Source organism: Eurosta solidaginis, chromosome 2 (assembly GCF_040869045.1).
Source record: "Eurosta solidaginis isolate ZX-2024a chromosome 2, ASM4086904v1, whole genome shotgun sequence".
Lineage (NCBI taxonomy): Eukaryota > Metazoa > Arthropoda > Insecta > Diptera > Tephritidae > Eurosta > Eurosta solidaginis.
The window spans coordinates 171699495-171718734 of record NC_090320.1 but is presented as its reverse complement, the minus strand read 5'-3'; the positions used below and the strand labels follow the sequence as shown (position 1 = coordinate 171718734).

The following is a 19240-nucleotide window of genomic DNA, read 5'->3' as shown; positions in this document are numbered from 1 at the left end:
GTAGGGTATTCAATAAAAATTTATCTCTCGTGCTAACATCTGTTTTTTTGAGGTGGTCCCGTATTAATGTCGTGAAATTGTTCCGCTAAATTTCTTGTTCTTTGTCTTTAATCGTCTGTATACAGTCTTCGCCATCTGCAATCATTTTAAATAAAGGAAACTCTTTCCTTGTTGTTGGTAGAGAAAGTTTTGGGCCTAGTGAGAGAATCCACTGTACATCTGTGGGTATATTGGTTTGTGTGGTATTGCAAAACCATTGCGGTACGCTTTTTATGTGAAGCAATTGTTTTTGTTTTTCTATAAGTTTATCATATTTGTTCGTTTGTATTCTTTTAATTTTTGTTGTTAGGTTTTGTGCCAAGACTTTCTCACTTTCGAAAAATATGGTCGAATCTTCGACACTAAGTTCTTGTTGTAATTTACTTTTCAATATATTTACCTCTCTTGTTGTCTGCTTCTGTAGTTCATGCTTAATTTTTATGATAAGGTTAAAATCGGAGACATTAACCTCTGGTGAACATAATGAATTGCATATAACTGAATCAGTTGTGATGAATAGTGGACACGCATAGAATACATAGAATTAGTGTAGAGGGTGAACACAGACATATTTCAGTTCCATCTGAGTCTAATGCGTATTGAAATTTAGCAGTACAAATTTTATGCGCAGCAATTTCAGAGGTGTATTTAAAGTTTGACGCTTAGCAGTCCATATAAAGTTTAAGCGTAAACGTCTATAGATGTAAAAAGAAACACAGCTAATATAATGTAAGAACCCTACATATAGGTCCAAGGTCGTGAATACAAAACAACTGCTTGAAATAATTGTTTCAAAAATTGGACAAAATCCGTTTGTAACAATAGGAACTAGCAGAAAGTATCAGGTGGAAAAAATTCCGAGTGTATTCTCCCTCCCGATGCTCAGTTGAGACAATCCCTAGGGCAAAATCTGAGAATTGTTACCAAAATGGTTGGAAAAGACTTGGTTCTTGTGCTTTGTTGCAGCCATTCATCTTTACTGGATAGCAAGTCCATGAAGGCTTCCATGGTCATTATGAAGTTTAGTTCTTAACACATGTAACAACATGTCTTGAATGTTACAATATTTAGAAAGATACAATTACGCGTTGAAATTCATTTCAGCATTTTATACTTCTGGCTAGTTCCAGCACTTAAGCTTTTTTCTTCATAATAAATAATTTTGCTTTTAGTTTTTTATTTTTGACAGAAGATGGGAATGTGCTTTTCTCAACGGTTGAATATATCGAATTATCGAACAATGACACTAGTCTTGATCGAATGAGTGTCATAATACCGAATGAAAATTCGTTCGATCAGCTCTTTGGACCACAGTCGAAGATCGAATTTGTCTCATAATAGGGGCCAAAGCCTCCTACACTATACACGATTAATACAAATACTTTGAAATTACAATTAGATAGCAAAAGAGTAAAAGATAAACACAAGAAACTTACGTTTCAAACAATTTTATTCTAATTCGATACAGCGTCGACAAAAAATTTCTATTCGCATCAAAATTAGATACACAACGAAAATCTCGACAGAGATTAGATGTCATAATACCAATTTCAAATTCTATTTTCGATGTTCGATAGCCAGCGAAGATCGAAGATCGAAAAATGCTCATAATAGGGGCCTGATTACGCAATGCGAATGTAACATTAGATCAGCTGTTTGAGAAAAAGACATGTCTTCATTTTCCCGCCGAAAGGACGTAGACAATTTCAAAACAGCATGCATATGTGGAGTGCATTTCACTCCCGAAGATTTCGAAAGAAATATGCAATATCAAATGGTTGAACATATACAATTTCTGATAAATAATTCATTTAACTACAATAGATATTTAAAATTTTAGGCTTATGTTCCAAAAATTCCATACACCTGCAGCGCATTTCCGACGAAATGTTCAACCTATGCAGAAGAGACCAATAAAAGCCAAAATAGTGTTGAGTCGCGTTCAAGGAAGCAGATGGTATAAAAGTTATTGAAAGGTTTAGCTGGCTCAATGGATGTAAGAAAAACTGATGATATCTCTGACGCACAAATCATCGTACCACCAATAGTTGACGAGAAGGATGCGAAAATTCCACAATAAAAAAAGAAATGTAAGTAATTAAAGTCAATGTACTGTCGTATTTAATTATTTATTAGTCTACAAATTTAACAATTAAGCAGACCAAATATAGTTATCTACGGATTACAGAATAAATTACAGAAGCATATATAGTGAGCAAAATTTTATTATAATATATGTATATATATTATTAAATCAGTTGTCGGGATGGACTGCGATGCCGAGAAACGGAGTTGATTATTAGTGCTGTCGGAATGGACTGGATTTCGAGCAGCTGGTGTATTTTTAACACCCAATAAGTATCGCTGAGGTGTGTGGGAGGTTGGAAACGACGTGATTCCAAGCATCCCGCCCAAAGTATGTTTCGTTATTTTATTAATAATATATTGATTCATACTTTGCAAGTAGATTTGTAGAATAGAAATTGCATGGTTATATTATAGCATGTTAATAGTTTGTATAAAACTTCTGATTTGTGCAATAACTCCTGCAGATTTCTTTTCACGTTAATATCCTTAATATTGTAATGAATTTAGTGCAATTCTGCTTATTTGCAACCTTCTACTAACGTTCGAACCACTAAAATGTTGAATAAATAACTCCACTATTCAATAATGCAAAATGACCTTTATCACAATTACACTTATACTTCGCAACTAATAGCTTGCTTAAATCAAACTGATTGTCGTGCCTCTACTGTTGCCTCTTTTATACTGTCCGGTTTCCTCGCCGACATATTTCTAGGCGCTTCTATTTCCAGAATTTACTAGTTAGTTATAAGCTATACATTTTTCAGCTATAACTACAAATACACGATTTTATAGCTTCTCTCATAGCCCATGCGCGTGTATATGTGAGTGATACTTGCACAAATGAATGCATACTTTTGCGAGTATCTCAGATATATGCATGTGTTTGTGCGTTGATCACCGCTGCTCGTATGGACATATGGGTAGACATAATGATTGATTTGTTTATGTGCATACGAGTCACTGTTTAGTATCGGCTTAGAGATGATAGTACCCCTTAGTGTTGCTAGTATTCGTCACACTGCCCTCCACCTAAGTCTGATCGTCCCGATCAGACAAATCTCTTGATCTAACCGCTGCTAGCCACTCCAAATGAACCATTCTTCTATTTCGTGGTTTCCCAATTGTTTGTATGCGGTAGATGACATCACTGATCCTCTTCACAACTCTGTACGGGTCTTCCCAACTGCACCGAAATTTGGATGGACACCTTTCCGCCGGTGAGGGTTGTATAGCAGTATCAAATCTCCCTCCAAGAAACCTTCCGAATTAAAGTTCTTGCCGTACCTGTGTTTCATCTTACTACTCATTACCCTGGGCTATTCCCTCACACTCTGTTCTTTGGCCAATGAAGAACTACTTCGCAGAGCTTGATCTTGACGGATTGACTTTGCATCATCAGTATCGTCTTGAGGTTTCACAACAGTAGTGCGCGCTGGCTTGAAACCACCCTTGCATTGCTTTGGCGAAATTCTTTCCTTCGTTTTTGTTCGTCCATTTCGTTCTGTCAATGTCAGTGTTTCTCTCGCAGGTACTTTTGATTTCGCTTTATTTGGCCCATTCTTTCCATCAACGTTTACTTTTGAATTTCGTGGTCTTTGTCGAGTCTTCTCCACCAGCACTTGCTTACTGCTGAACCCTTTCTCCAAACTGAAGTTAAGTGGCACATCCTGGTTTTTATAGCGCATCACCATTCTCTGCATATCGATCTCGATGTCATGGTAAATGAAGAAATCCACTCCCAATATGACTTCATCAACAATCTCCGCCACAACGAATTTGTGTAGAACCATGATCTTCCCAATTAAGACTTCACAGCCCTTTTCTCCCCGGACTTGGTTATACTCGCCAGTGACCGTATGCAACCTTGCTCCAGGTAATATGTTTACTCTCCTGTTGACCAAATCAGATCGAATCAAGGAATGAGATGCGCCCGTATCTACAGTCAGTTCTTTGCCATCGACATTCCCTCTGACGGTAAGACTGCTTGATTTCCTTCCAATTTGCGACACAGGCATCACAGGACATTCAAGAGCTGGGGCAAGTTTTCAATCTTTACATCTGACTCGCTCTTGCTTATCTCCTCCAGCTTTGCGTTTACGGCCACCCAAGTTGGAACTACCAGGACCGGTGCTGCAATGACGAGCAATATGACCTGGGTTACCGCACTTGAAACATTTGATTGCACCATTATTCTTCTGTTGCGTTCCTTTTAAAGCTTCTAAAATTGCGTCTGCCCACTCTGGCCTTTCTACTTCCACACGGCGTGCTTTGAAAACTGGCTTACACAGAAGCGACGCTGTTTCCTGAATCAGAGCATGTGATACCGTTTCTGCGAATGTTGGCTTTGGGTTTGCGTATGTAGCTTGCTTTGTTTGGACGTCCCGTATGCCATTTATAAAGCTCTGAATCTTTACCCTTTCAGTGTATTCCACGGATGCGTCCGCATTCGCTAAATGTGCCAGCCTTTCAACATCCGACGCAAACTCTTGCAATGTTTCACCAGGCCTCTGGAAGCGGTTCAGTAAATCTATTTGGTATATCTGTCTCCTATGCTCAGTTCCGTATCGTCTCTCTAGAGCGCCCATCAATGCTTCATAACAGTTCCGTTCGCCCTCTGGAATGGTTTGCAAAATCTCAGCTGCAGGCTCTTTCAACGCCATGAACAGTGCAGTAACTTTATCTTCAGCATTCCAGTTGTTCACTGCTGCGGTCTTCTCAAACTGTAGCTTAAAGACCTGGAAAGGAACAGAGCCGTCAAAAGATGGAGTTTTTACCTTTGGATTATTCGTTGAAACTGCTGGGCGATTTAGTTGCAGCTGCTCGATACGTCCCCTCAAAGCATCAACCTCGGCCTCACTTTTTCCTCAAACTGTAAAATTTTTGTATCTTGCGCCTCCATCTTCGAGGAAATACGTCCTTCTTGCTCTTCGAGTTGAGCAGAGATCTGCGATGATATCTGTGCTGAAGTTTTGCCGACATTTCGGATATTCGTGCTTCTTGTGCTTCCATCTTCGATGTTATTTCAAATGGCATTTCTGCAATACGTGTCTCCTGTGATTCCATCTTGGATGCTATATATGTCTTCTGCGATTCCAGTTGAGATGAAATTTGCGACGACATTTCGGATATATCGTTTCTTGTGCTTCAACACTGCTAGTATAGCGTTATTGTCAACACTTGCCAATGGATTCGGAGTCTCTATCTTCACCTCCATTTTAGACGCTGGCTCTTCCACATCAGGATAAAAGACATACTCGTCCACATCAATTCCTTGCGACTCATTTACCTCTCGTAGCCTTGCTTGAAGTTCGATCTTATTGCCGGTTGTATTCAATACACGGTTCTCCAACTCCTTTTTGAGTTGCTGGATCTTTAATTCACTCAACTTTGCCATGTCCAAGTTGTATTCAAAATCTTCGGAATTTATTCAACAATTCCTTTTCTGACACCAATTGTAACGAATTTAGTGCAACGTTCGAATCACTAAACTGTTGAATAAATAACTCAACTATTCAATAATGCAAAATGGCCTTTATTAAATTACTTCACAATAACACCTATACTTCGCAACTGATAGCTTGCTTAAATCAAACTGATTGTCGTGCGTCTACTGTTGCCGCTTTTATACTGTCCGGTTTCCTCGCCGACATACTTCTAGGCGCTTCTATTCCAGAATTTACTAGTTAGTTATCAGCTATAAATTTCTCAGCTATAACTACAGATGAACGATTTTATAGCTTCTCTCATAGCCCATGTGAGTGATACTTGCACAAATGAATGAATACTTTTGGGAGTATCTCAGATATATGCATGTGTTTCTTCGTTGCTCACCGCTACTCGTATGGACATATGGGTAGACATAACGATTGATTTGTTGATGTGCATAGGAGTCACTGCTTAGTATCGGCTTAGAGATGATAGTACCCCTTAGTGTTGCTAGTATTCGTCACAATATTAACATGTTTCAGGGAGAAGCTAAATAAAAAGGTAATTAGCTATAAAACCAAGTATGCAAAGCAGCTGGCAGAAGTGAAGCGTTTCCGAATTTGCGTCAAAAAATTGGACTTCCACCGAATCAACTTGGAAGAAAAACTTTTAACAATCTTCACCAAAGGCCAAGTATGTGGGTTTACTACTTTGTGTATAGTTATGCCTTAAAAATAATTAATGCTCTTTGTTTCAGTTTGAAAAATGAAAACTGGGAACAAAAGGAAAAATTGGCTGGGAGAGGACATTGCCAAGTCAGTCATACTGTACTCAGCGAGCCCAAGAGCGTATATATTTTTAAGGAGAAAGAACTTCCCTCTACCTGCGGTCCGAACATTGCAGTGGTGGTCAAAAAAAATTCACACCTCTCCGGGGATTATTGAGCCAGTAGTCAAGATATTGACGACAGCACGGAGTTGACCGGAGCTCAAAAAACGTGTTTCCTTAGTTTCGACGAAATGAAGGTTCGAAAGGTTTTCTGCTACGACAGGTCGTCCGACTCAACATGGCCTCCTGCTAATTTTGTGCAAGTGGCAATGCTAAGAGGTGAATGAATACCCAAATTTTATTTAAATAGCTTAGTTAAGATTTAATATGCAAATGGAAACGACCCAAAGACTGCCAAATGACGAAGAGTATTTTGTTGAATATTTTATCAACATTCAAGAGATGTAGGTACAATATTGTAGCGATTGTAAGCGATTTGGGTGGATGCAATAAAGGATAATACACATAGCTTGAAGTTGATATGGACAAGCCTTGGTAATATTAAAAACCATATTACGAAACTTTCAAATCAGAATAGTGTGAACGCACGGATTAACACATTTTTTCTTCAACAGGTTTTCACACGACGGTGACAGAATTGTGGTTTTCGCAGTTGTGCCGCATTTAATAAAACTAGTTAGGAGTAATTTTTGTGACCATGGTTTCGTTATAAATGGAAACGAATTTAAAAAGGACATAATTTCAAAAATACTTAGCTTTTCTGCCAGTGATCTTTCAATAACGCACAAAATTTCAGAGAGGAACCAAACTGTAACGGGAGCAGATAGACAAAAAGTTAAGCTAGCAACAAAATTATTTTCTCACACGGTTGCTCAAGCCATTTCGCGAACGGCTACGCTGGGATTATTAGACAAAAAACTGGGAAGAGTGTTTTAAGCTTTTTAAAATTGTGAGTTAAATCTTGGCAAAATATGTATGCACCTATATCTCACATATATTTGTAGACAGCGTTGCCGCGAGCTTCGAAAAAAATGTATCAATTTCCAAACAAAAAATGTATCGAACACATCAACGGCAACCATTTTTATTTTTTCTTTAAAAATAAATAACACTAGATATTTAAAAAAAAATCCATATTTCTTTTGGTAATATCTATCTATATCACATTCGGACTTATTAGGCAATTTTTTATGCATAGGTACATAGTAAAAAAACGTATACATACAAAGTACATTTTTTCAAAAAGCAATTCATGAAACAAAGGTTTTAATTTCTTGACAAACACTGAAGACTTAAAAAACTAGAATCAACAAATTTTCTTACTCATATTCATTCTTAATTTGCTTCGCAAACATAACAGCTTCAGCCGTTCCTACATTATACTTATTTTTTAAATTTGTTTTTATCAAATTAAATTGTGAAAAAATACGTTCAGCCACTGTTGAGGTAAACTCATTACTTTCGATGCGAATTCAAAAATGTCTTTATACATTGGACAGATTTCTGCATTTTTATATTACCTAAATTTCCCCTAAATTTTTCAATATTGTTTAAACACGACAGATTAGTTTCTAATTGCAACAATTTGTACTGTGTGCATACATATATCTCCTTTTTCTCACTATCATACAGAAAAAATATCTAAATTGGAGCGTTTACATTCGCTATGAGCTGATTTTGGAGGCCGACACCAATGCATTTCCCTTCTTGCAATGGTAGTGCTATATGAGGCTATTCTTATATATGTCTCTTATATATGTCTTAAAAGGCTTTTAAACAGCTCATATTATCTTCTAATGGAACTCTTTCCGCCGTCATTTTTAACTCTTAATAAACTCGATTATATGACTCCTATTTGGCCTATTTATTAGGCGTCGTCAGCGCTTATTGGGGGCATCCATACCAGAACAGAGTGTGGCAGCTTTGTGGTCACATTCAAAATGTCGAGAAGCAGCAAGCGGCAATTGGGAAAAACGCCGATGCTTATACAAAAAAAGGATTGCAAGGGTAACAATAATGTACAAATGTAATTAATTTTGGATTAAAATGAAAAATTGTCGTAACAAAGTATCAATATTTGTTCCAAACTCGCCTTGACGAACATAAATTTTTGAAAAATGATAATTTGTGCATGCTACGTTAGGAGCTTATAGGCCGTTAGATAAAAGCCAAAAATTAAATTTTCTTTTACCCTCCTATGCGCTTCGACGCTGTTGTCCCTGCAAAAATCGTGTGACCAAAAACGCACACAGCCACACGAATTTTTGACAGGGGTGACGATTTGGAATGAAAAATTCTCCAAATGAAATAGCATGTTGACAAATTTATCTTTTCCACAATGTATCGTGCTCTCTCGCACCTACTATATTCATAGGTATTGTGAAATATGTAATTTTTGTGTGGAAACAAATTTTCTGCGAGTCCGCCATTTCGGCGAATTAGCAGGCCTGTGCTAATTTTGGAGCACTAAATTAAATTAAATTAAATTAAAACAACAAGCAACAACAAGAACCGAACAATAACTTTATAGTTGGTCAATATGGTGAAACAGCTAAGCCGCCGCCTCAAGCCAATGCGCCAACTTCCATGGATTCGCCATCGCCTCCAGCAACGACACCGCCAGGGAAAGCTGTACATGGTGGTCCCAATCAGATTACTATAAATAGGGCAAATATACCTGGCTTGCCGAATACTTTAGTGTTTAATAAATTTTGTTATTTTTCTAGACTGGTCAACCACCAGTTTCAGCTACACCACCAACATCAAGTGCAGGCGGTGTTGCAGCTCCATACCAGCACACAGGTGAATAGCAAGTTTCACCGCAATCGTGTCCAATGCCACGACAGTCTGGTCTAATACAGTCACAAGGCGGTCAAATGCCACCTCAACACCATATGCACCAGCCATTTGGTGGCCATGAGAAACATGGTCCTCCAGGTATGCCGCCCGCATCAACTGAACCAGGTGGGGCAATAACACCACATCCAGTTATACCAAGGTATATACCACAACAGCAACCGGGTTATGCAATGCCACGATAGCAGCAGCAACAACCTCCCCAGGATGGCTATCTGTCAATGCCACAAAATCCGGGCTATCCACCACAACCTCAACATCCAGGTTATCCTCTACAACGACCGGGTGCACCACGAGGTTACATGGGTCAAATGATGCCACCAACAACCTGGACACACGCCAATGCTCAGTCAACCACCCAAGCCGGGTCAACGCCCAATACCCGGACACGTTCGGACGTCCTGGTTATAATGTATGCTAATACAACTAATAATTTACAGATTTGCTGATGATTATTTTTGTGTTATTTTCTTTAGCAACCACCTGCTCCTGTTACTGGTAAATATCAACAGCCACAACAGTATGATCAAGCCCAACGCCGTTTAGATCCCGATCAGATGCCAAATCCGATAAGCGTTATCATTGAAAATAAAAATAGCGCTGGTGGTGCTTTTATTACTAATGAACAGGGCTTATTACCACCATTGGTGACCACAAAATATGTGGTAGAAGATCAGGGTAACTTCTCGCCACGTTACATTAGGTATCGATAATGGAAATTAATGTTTTGTTTGGCAATTATATTGATCTTTCTTCTTTGCAGGTCGTCTTTGTATTGCATACCTGCAACAGCTAATTTATTAAAAACAACAGCTTTGTCCATTACACTTACCGTCTCACCAATGGCACGCACGGTTGAGGGTGTACATGAGCCACCCATTGTAAATTTTGGTGAATTGGGTGCAATTAGATGTAATCGTTGCAAGGCTCATATGCAACTTGTAGATGCTGGTCGTCGTTTCCAATGTCTAATGTGTAAAGTAACAAGAGATGGTAAAAAAAAATCTTTCACCATTTCAACTATCGTAGGAGTGCGAGTTCGACTCCCACTCCCGGGAGAAAAGGCTTTGAAGAGATTTACAAGGTATAATCGAAACAGCTGTCGCCTTGTCCGTCCTGATGTAACGTTGTTTAAATTTTTCCCAAATTATTAAATGAATTATAAAATTAAAAAATTGCTTCAAATAAATGTTTTCATACATTTATAAAAGCAATATGGGCAATCCCCGATTATTAAAATCATACAAACAGACAAAATTGGTTAATTCGTTGTAGTTCTATAAATAGAACAAAAACAGCAACAAAACCAAAGTTTCTTTGAAAACCGCCGTACCAAGCATAGCTTTGGCACATAGTTGCATACGAACTATGCAATGTGTAAAAGATTAAGCTATGCAAAAAGAAGGCAATTGGGAAAAACTTTACAACAAATAAGGCATGACGTAGCTGAATGCGTTTATAACCATTTCAACTATCGTAGGAGTGCGAGTTCGACTCCCACTCCCACTCCCGGGAGAAAAGGCTTTGAAGAGATTTACAAGGTATAATCGAAACAGCTGTCGCCTTGTCCGTCCTGATGTCACGTTGTTTAAATTTTTCCCAAATTATTAAATGAATTATAAAATTATAAAATTGCTTCAAATAAATGTTTTCATACATTTATAAAAGCAATATGGGCAATCCCCGATTATTAAAATCATACAAACAGACAAAATTGGTTAATTCGTTGTAGTTCTATAAATAGAACAAAAACAGCAACAAAACCAAAGTTTCTTTGAAAACCGCCGTACCAAGCATAGCTTTGGCACATAGTTGCATACGAACTATGCAATGTGTAAAAGATTAAACTATGCAAAAAGAAGGCAATTGGGAAAAACTTTACAACAACCAAGGCATGACGTAGCTGAATGCGTTTATAACCATTTCAACTATCGTAGGAGTGCGAGTTCGACTCCCACTCTCGGGAGAAAAGGCTTTGAAGAGATTTACAAGGTATAATCGAAACAGCTGTCGCCTTGTCCGTCCTGATGTCACGTTGTTTAAATTTTTCCCAAATTATTAAATGAATTATAAAATCTTTCACTTTTACTTGTGTTCATTGATCCATATTTTTTCTCAACAGTGCCAACTGCATATTTCCAACATTTGGGCCCCACCGGACAGCGTGTCGATAAATATGAACGTCCTGAACTTGTATTGGGTACAAGAGTATTTGTGTAAAAAATGTTTGGGTACCGATAGCTCTCAAGGTAAACCTCAACTCATATCCAACATCAATGCCTCGCATTCAATTGTGGACGCTGTAGGCACTACATTGGGTTCACGTAGTATTGACAAGCATATTGTTGATTCTAGTAGTAAGGCCACAATTTCAAATGATGGGGCAACCATTATGAAACTATTGGATATTGTGAATCCAGCCGTAAAACTCTAGGAGACATCGCCAAATATCAAAATGCTGAGGTAAGTTTTTTGTTATATTAGAATGTGTAGAATAAAAATGTTTCTCTTATCAGGTCGGCGATGGCACCACTTCAGTAGTATTTTAAGCATGTGAAATCTTAAAACAAATTAAGCCATATGTTGAGGAAGGCTTGCATGCAGGTATCATCATTAAAGCTTTACGTAAAGCATTACAATTATGCATGATAAAATATGACACGGCTGTACATGTCGAAGCGCCAATCAAAGGAACAACAAAGTGCTTTATTGGAAAAATGCTCTACCACAGCAATGTCCAAGAGTATCAGAAATCTGTTGATGCTGAATGGCGTCTACTGTACAATAAATTAGCTAAGTAAGGCGCCAATGTTGTGTTTTCTAAACTACCAATTGATGTTGCTACACAGTATTTTGCAGATCGTGATATGTTCTGTGCTGTTCATGTACCAGAAGAAGATTGGAAACGTAGAATGAAAGCTTGTGGTGGTGCTGTTATGACTACAGCTAATGATATTAATTCAAGTGCTTTGGTCAATGTGATTACTTTGAAGAACGTCAGGTTGGTGGTAAGCGTTTCAACATTTTCCAAGGTTTGATAGTGGATTTGACATTAATTTCATTTTTATAGTTTATAATTATTTAAAGGTTGCGTTAATGCTAGAACATGTACATCGCTTTTACGTGGCGGTGCCGAACAATTTTTGGAAGAAATTGAGCTTCGTTACATGACGCTATAATGATTGTGCGGCGTACAATTAAACATGATTCTGTTGTTGCTGGTAAGTCAAAATACAAATTGAAAAAAATGTCTAATCTTAAATTGTTAAGTAATATTATGAAAAGATTGTATCCAACTCCGGAAGAAAAAACTATAAAATTTGTGTCAGTGAAATGATAATTATTGCTTTTGGTTGTAGTTTTGAGGCATCGTCTTCGAGTGCCTTCTGGTCGTATATGCCGTTTCTTTTGCCAACTACCTGTAAGGCGTTAAACTGACCCGTAACGTCGCCGTGGACTCGTTCAGTGTAATGTTTAATGGCGACCCCAAGTTCCTCGTGGGGATAGGGGGTGGGGCGGGATGGCTTAGAAGGTTTAAAGTGATGATATTAATCTTTCCCGAGATGGTTGTTGTTGTTGTAGCAGTGCTTCGCCCCACTTGATAAGTGCGACCGATCACAAATTGTCATCGATATCCTCTAACGGGAGTCCAAGGAAACTTGCTGTTTCAACAGGGGTAGAGCATAATTAAAGGGGTATTAGAGGCGTTGGTTCCACATTACAATTAAAGAGATGGTTGGTGTCATGTGGGGACACATTGCAAGCGGGCATACATTTTGTATGTCGGGGTTGATTCTGGATAGGTAAGATTTTAACCTGTTACAGTATCCAGAACGAAGTTGAGCTAGAGTGACACGCGTTTCCCTGGGGAGTATGCGTTCCTCTTCCGCAAGTTTTGGGTACTGTTCTTTGAGTACTTGATTCACCGGGCATTCCTAGAATAAAGGTACGACGCCTGTTTGTGGAGTTCACTGAGGACCTGCTTGTGTTTTTTGCTTCATACGGCTGAGTTCTCAGGTGTCGCATTTCCTCATAATGCTTAGGGAGATTACTCTTTAAGCCCCTAAGAGGTGTTGGATCAACAATCAGGTGTCTGTTGGGATGCCCAGGTTTTTGGGTATTCTACAGAAACTGTTTGGTTAGCATTTCATTTCTTTCCTTTATTGGGAATTTTTTCGCTTCATTGTGCAGGTGGTGTCCGAGGACATAAGAAGGCAGCCCGTAGCGGTTTTTGGGGCAGCATTTTGGCAGGCCTGTATTTTCTTCCAGTGAGTAACCTTTAGGCTTGGCGACCATATCGGAGACGCGTACCATGCATACGTCTATTTATATTTACCCCAAGTACTGCCGATTTATCGAATTATATTAAATATTTATTACAGCTTTGGATTTTCGTTACAATTACTAGTGCATGCTCTCCAAGATGTAGATCCTGATCGAAAGTCACACCCAAAATTTTAAGGTGTAAGACAGTCGGTAGGGTAATGTCATATGGTCGACATTTGGCGCGGCCATGTTTTATATAAGGTCACCGATGATTTGGTTGGTGACAATATCAGGTTTCGAGAGGCGACAAAACTGGAGATATTGGAGAGATAGCTGTTTTTTTTTATTACAAAGCTCATCGATGTAGGAAACAATAGCATAGGCGTAGAAGCAATAGTGACTCCTGGTGGTAAAGGTCGCTATTGATATGTAGAAGTTAAGCAGAAGTTTGAATATGAGTTTTTTTTAAGTTATTGCAATAAAAGCGTTGAGGATTTTTATTATCTTACCAGGTACCTTCGTACATGTTTCTAAAAAGGAAGAATAAAACCTATTCAAACTCAATTTTGACCAGGACAAAGCCGCTGAGACTTCGCTATACTTTAACATACAATACGTTACCCCATTTTAGCACAACTATCATTTTTTGATTTTATTAAATTTTATAAAATGTTTCTTCCTCTACAGTTCCATTTCGGTATTGGATGGTAAATATGACTTTCGCATTTTCTCCATCAATAACTGTGACAAGGTGGAAGAAATATATGCGCGTAAATCGCAACATATTATCTTGGTCGAGCGTTTCTTCAATAGCTCTCTAGTGGTGATAGAACAGCAGAGAAACCCAACTGTTTACAAATGTTACACTTCAAAAAGGATCAAAATATCTGCCATTGCGTCTACGGCTCAAATACCCACAGTATATGAATGAATCGAACGCACCTAATTATCTGCCTAACGGATAGTATACATATTCATCAAATCGAAAATATTGCACCAAACGAACTGGGTCTAAATACTGAAACAGTACACATATTCAAAATCGATGAGAAGGCTGTGATGATGGTATAGGGTGAGTTGTTGAATAACATACGAAAACCACTTTAACCCATCTATTTATTTGTATTACAGCTAAAGCTTTACAAACAGCAAAAATTGCTGGCGCCAAGCAATTGGAAAAGGCAGTGAAGCATTCATCACACTGTACGGATGGTGCAAAGTTAGAAACTGCTGTTGTAACTGCAGCCACCGACACAACAGTCATCTCTACTTCGCCGAGTAGCGGCTCGTCCGACTATCTATCGAAGACAGTATAATCATATCTTTTGCCAACACAGGTTAGCTATGTGCTTGCACAGGAAAAGATTTCAATTGGAAAACAAAAAATTAAGAGATTTTATGTTATTATTAAAGTACTTACTTTTCATTATATCAACTGTATTAATTTAAGTTGCAATTTCGTGTGCATATATAATAAGGTATGTCGTGATACGATTGCTGTCGAAATTAGATTTGAAACCAATCAATACTCCTGCTAAGGGTTGGAGGATTATTGCTTGAATTATTAGATTTAGAACAATAATAAGTCTGACTCAATTACTAGTCGTACATTTTTAAGTTCATCAATTACGACAGCAATCGGATTCCACGACACCTTTGAATATTCTTGATCTGAAAAAAGAGTAAACCTAATCTGAATTTCTACTAAGCTTTAAGTTGTAGATTATTCAAATAAATGGAGTTTTATCTAAAGCTTAAAATTATTTTCTGCTCGCTTTAAAAAGATTGGTTGAGCGACTATTGCAGTCATCAACAGCCAACTCCATCAACATCGTATTTTTATAACCAATTAAAAGAACATGAATTTTACCTGAATTTTTTATATTGAATTTGAACATGTACCTTATTTATAATTACCGTAACTAAGTTACATATATATAAATATGTACATTGAACCTTTTTATACATTACTATTTGATGTATAGTTATTATCTTTACGGCTCATGAATTACGTTAAATCCATGAATTTTATCTATAGTTATATCTATTAGAGTATAAGAGCAACCCCAACGATGAGTTGACAGTTGACATGTACGTACATATGTACATATATATATATATATGTTTGTTGACATTTCTTTTTAATTACTTCTAATTCGAAGAATTTATCCATCCCGCGTGTGAAACAAAAAATCTTGTAAAATCTCTTTAAAGATATATTTGTATAATATATTAGACACAAAAATTTATATAAATTGTAAAACAGTGTATTATTCGAATTCCTTTAACCATTCGGGTGTGACTCTGTACTTTCTATAATCAAAAGAAATCTCGTGAATTAAATAGTTTGTTTAAAGTAAGTTAAATTCACAAAGTGCCTTGTTCTTTTTCTTGGTGGGGAAATATTCGCCACAGTTACAGTGCAACTAAAGGACTGCAGCCAGCATTGCAGAATTGGAAAAAGTTGCCTACTGTCGCCGCCACCATCACCATCATCCACACATCACCAACCCAGCGGTACCCACATTCACTCAGCCACATCCCAAAAGAGGTAAGGTAAATTTATCCTGCCACCCCTTAAACAGTGGTCCTTCGACGCCACTAAGGAACCAGCGACACAATAAGTACCCATTTTCCAAAAAATTGTGAGTATTAAATGCGATTTAATACACCCCACACAAGAAATATATATAAAATCGGGAAAAGTAAGGCAATTTGATCCTCAGAAAATTATTATTTCCCGCCAAAAGTTATAATTTCCCGCCAAAACTTGCACATACCATTCGTATATATACATATATACCCCATATTGCAAAACTCAATACGGTATATGTGCAAAGCATAAGAAGAAAAACTCGATTAGAGCTACAGTGGGCACGATTGATAAAACTACCCCTCAAATTTTATTGCGACAAATCTCAACATATTTTAAAAATTTCTTAAGTTGAACTGATATATCTCTTGTCCTCAATTAAATATAATAAGAAAAACTAAGCTAGATACAGTGGGCACGTATATCGATTTACCTCTCAAATAATTTTTTTCGGCATTACAGTTGTATATCGCTCTAAAATTATTTAATCCCTCTTAAATCGATACAGTGTCTTCTCTTGCTGTTTATCATAGCAAAACCTCTAAAGTTTTCTTATTTATCCCTATTTAAATTAATACAAAACGCAAAAAATATTTTTAAATCCCAATACTCGCGTATACATACATACGGATATACAAAAGAAAGAAAACGACATAAGCGGTGAAATAAAATCTCGTGTACCACCGTGGTGTGGGTAATAGCACTTTTCTCGCATTAAATTTGCACGCTATAAATTCTCAATCCCCATTAAGAATTTCGATAAGCTACTAATTTCTCTATCCTCAAAGCCTCTACAGTCCAACAAATCGAAGCTAAATAAGACTCCTCTAAGTCACACCGAAAACACAAAAAAAAACACATTTTTTTTTTAGATAATCTCATACGAATTAATTTCACGTATCAAAATTATAATAATATACCCCCTTCGAGATACTTTTTAATACGTATATATACATATATCTCACATAATTTTTCCCACGTATATTTAAACCACCCTCATATACATATTAAATATAGTGCAAACGCAGCACAGTGGTCAAATTTGCTCAGTCTCACCCTCAAATAAATTTAACTTAAAAACTTTTTTTTGGTTTTGAAAATTATTCTCTCTTGCTATTTAACGTGAATATTTAAACGCAGCTCCCTCACATAGTTAAAATCAAATATCTCTATTCGAAAAAAAAAATTTTTTTTTCTCTCTGAAGTTAAATTTTTGTTAATTCTCATTTGTAAGCGTGATAAAACAAAGCTCAAAAATGAGTGACGATGTAACCAAAAAAGGTGGCTCCAAAACTCAAGGAGTTAAAAGATTTAAAATCTCGTCTGTCCCCAAAAAATTTATATCCGAAACGGACAATTTTATGGAATATTGTGCTTGGTTTAGGTCGACGTCGCTCCAAGACATAAAAAATTCAAACATAGAAAAATTTTGGTATAGAGTCCAACACGTCTTCGATAAAATTGTCGAAACCCCAGATCAGGACCTGCCCGAAGATTTTCCAACATCTGCTAATAGCAAATACATGTCCTGTCTCATAGCGTATGAAGACACAAAAGCCCAGATCGAAGACCAGCTTCAGTTACTTAAACAAGCCAACGCCCCCGCGCCCCCTACCGTCATCCCTCCCTGCGATACCGAAATATTTTATGGTGGTTATGAAAAATGGCCCTCATTTCGTGACATGTTCACAGCGGTCTACATTAACTACCCCAAACTCTCCCAAGCGCAAAAATTGTATCACCTCAGATACAAACCCCAAGGAAAGGCAGCTCAAATAGTCAACCAATTTCCCTTGACTGATTACAACTTTGCCTTAGCGTGGTAAGCCCTAAAGTCCCGATATAAGAACAGATGAGTTCTCGTAGATAATCAAATACGGGCCCTGATGAACTTAAAAACGATCGCCACGGAAAACAGTGAATACATTCATAGGTTGCAATCGTCGGTAAATAATTTCCTTCAAATTCTCGCCACGCAACAAGTCTCCACAGATAACTGGGACCCCATACTTATTTATCTGGTTACCTCTAAACTCCCAGAAAATACAGTCACGTTGTGGGAGCAATCTCTAACCTCAAGAAGATAACTTCCCAACTGGTCCCAAATGGACCAGTTCCTCACAACGCGATACGAAGTGGTAGAAAGAGTTGATCAATGGCACCCAAGTAAAAGTAAATTCACCCTCCTCAAACTAGGCCGCCATTTAAACCCCAACAGTCACATTCGTTTCCAAATAAATCGACCTCCCACACCCAGTCTCATATGACAGAGCAGCGGACAATGTACGCTATGTGTAAAACCTCATCTCAACCCTTATAAGTTGCTTCAAATTTAAGAAGCTTTCGACCTCTGATCGCAGAAGGTTTGTGGGAGAAAAAAATTTGTGTTTCAATTGCCTCTCTCAGTCACACATATTGAAAGACTGTTCCAGTACTCAAACTTGCAATCAATGTCAAGTTCGGCACAACTCAGTTCTTCACGAAGACACGTCTCAAGTGCCGAAGAGACAACCCTCCCGATTGCAAAAGGCAGCCTAACAAACCACGACCACGAATTCCACAGTCTCACCCTGTAATACTCCCGATAAAGCGAATCCCCTGGATGAAAGCCCTTCATGCTCGCAGAAAAGCCAAGTCCAACCGTTTTATTCCGAAAACGATTGTGAAATAATTTTACCCACGGCTATCGTACCCATAGAGCATAAAGGAGAAATTTTCAAACTCAGAGCTCTTGTAGATCACTGGAATAAACCTTGTAAATCTCTTTATATTTAAAGAAACATATGTAGATGACATTCCTCTGACAGCCATGAAATTCTCTCTGCTGAAACATCTCTCTCCCAAGTCATCCAAGTGTTAGCGTCAACAGGATTTCCCTTACGGAAATTAACGGCCAATCACCCCAGTATTATAAAAAATATTAAAGAAGAGGACTTGCTAAACACCAATCTTTTGGAATTCGAGAAAGCAAGCAACACCAAAACTCTCGGCATACAGTGGAACGCCCTGACCGACACGTTTTCGTATACAGTGGACTCAATACCCTTCTCGTCCGCTAGTACAAAACGACAAATTCTCTTCTGGGTCGCAAAACTTTTTGACCCCGCAGGGTGGCTTACGCCGATTATGATTCAGGCCAGGATTTTACTCCAAGAGCTATGGATAGACGGAACTGTCTGG

General features: G+C 37.9%; 1 protein-coding gene across 3 annotated transcripts; it reads left to right on the top strand.

The window, feature by feature from the left end:
• Window positions 1–8477: 8477 nt before the first annotated feature.
• Window positions 8478–15684, top strand: LOC137242455 (protein transport protein Sec24C-like). Of its 3 annotated transcripts, XM_067769737.1 has the most exons (9): window positions 8478–9613; window positions 9678–9904; window positions 9965–10194; window positions 11324–11664; window positions 11718–11998; window positions 12061–12209; window positions 12272–12422; window positions 14155–14539; window positions 14599–15684. In XM_067769737.1, exons 2-4 carry the CDS (start codon window positions 9759–9761, stop codon window positions 11419–11421), a joined length of 474 nt encoding a protein of 157 aa, XP_067625838.1. In that variant the 5' UTR covers window positions 8478–9613; window positions 9678–9758; the 3' UTR covers window positions 11422–11664; window positions 11718–11998; window positions 12061–12209; window positions 12272–12422; window positions 14155–14539; window positions 14599–15684. The 3 variants fall into 3 exon arrangements, with proteins under 3 accessions (XP_067625838.1, XP_067625839.1, XP_067625837.1); XM_067769738.1 differs by lacking the exons at window positions 12272–12422; window positions 14155–14539; window positions 14599–15684 and having other exon boundaries at window positions 8486–9613; window positions 11324–11450; window positions 11560–11664; window positions 12051–12184; XM_067769736.1 differs by lacking the exons at window positions 12272–12422; window positions 14155–14539; window positions 14599–15684 and having other exon boundaries at window positions 8493–9613; window positions 12051–12184.
• The last annotated feature ends 3556 nt before the right edge of the window (window positions 15685–19240 follow it).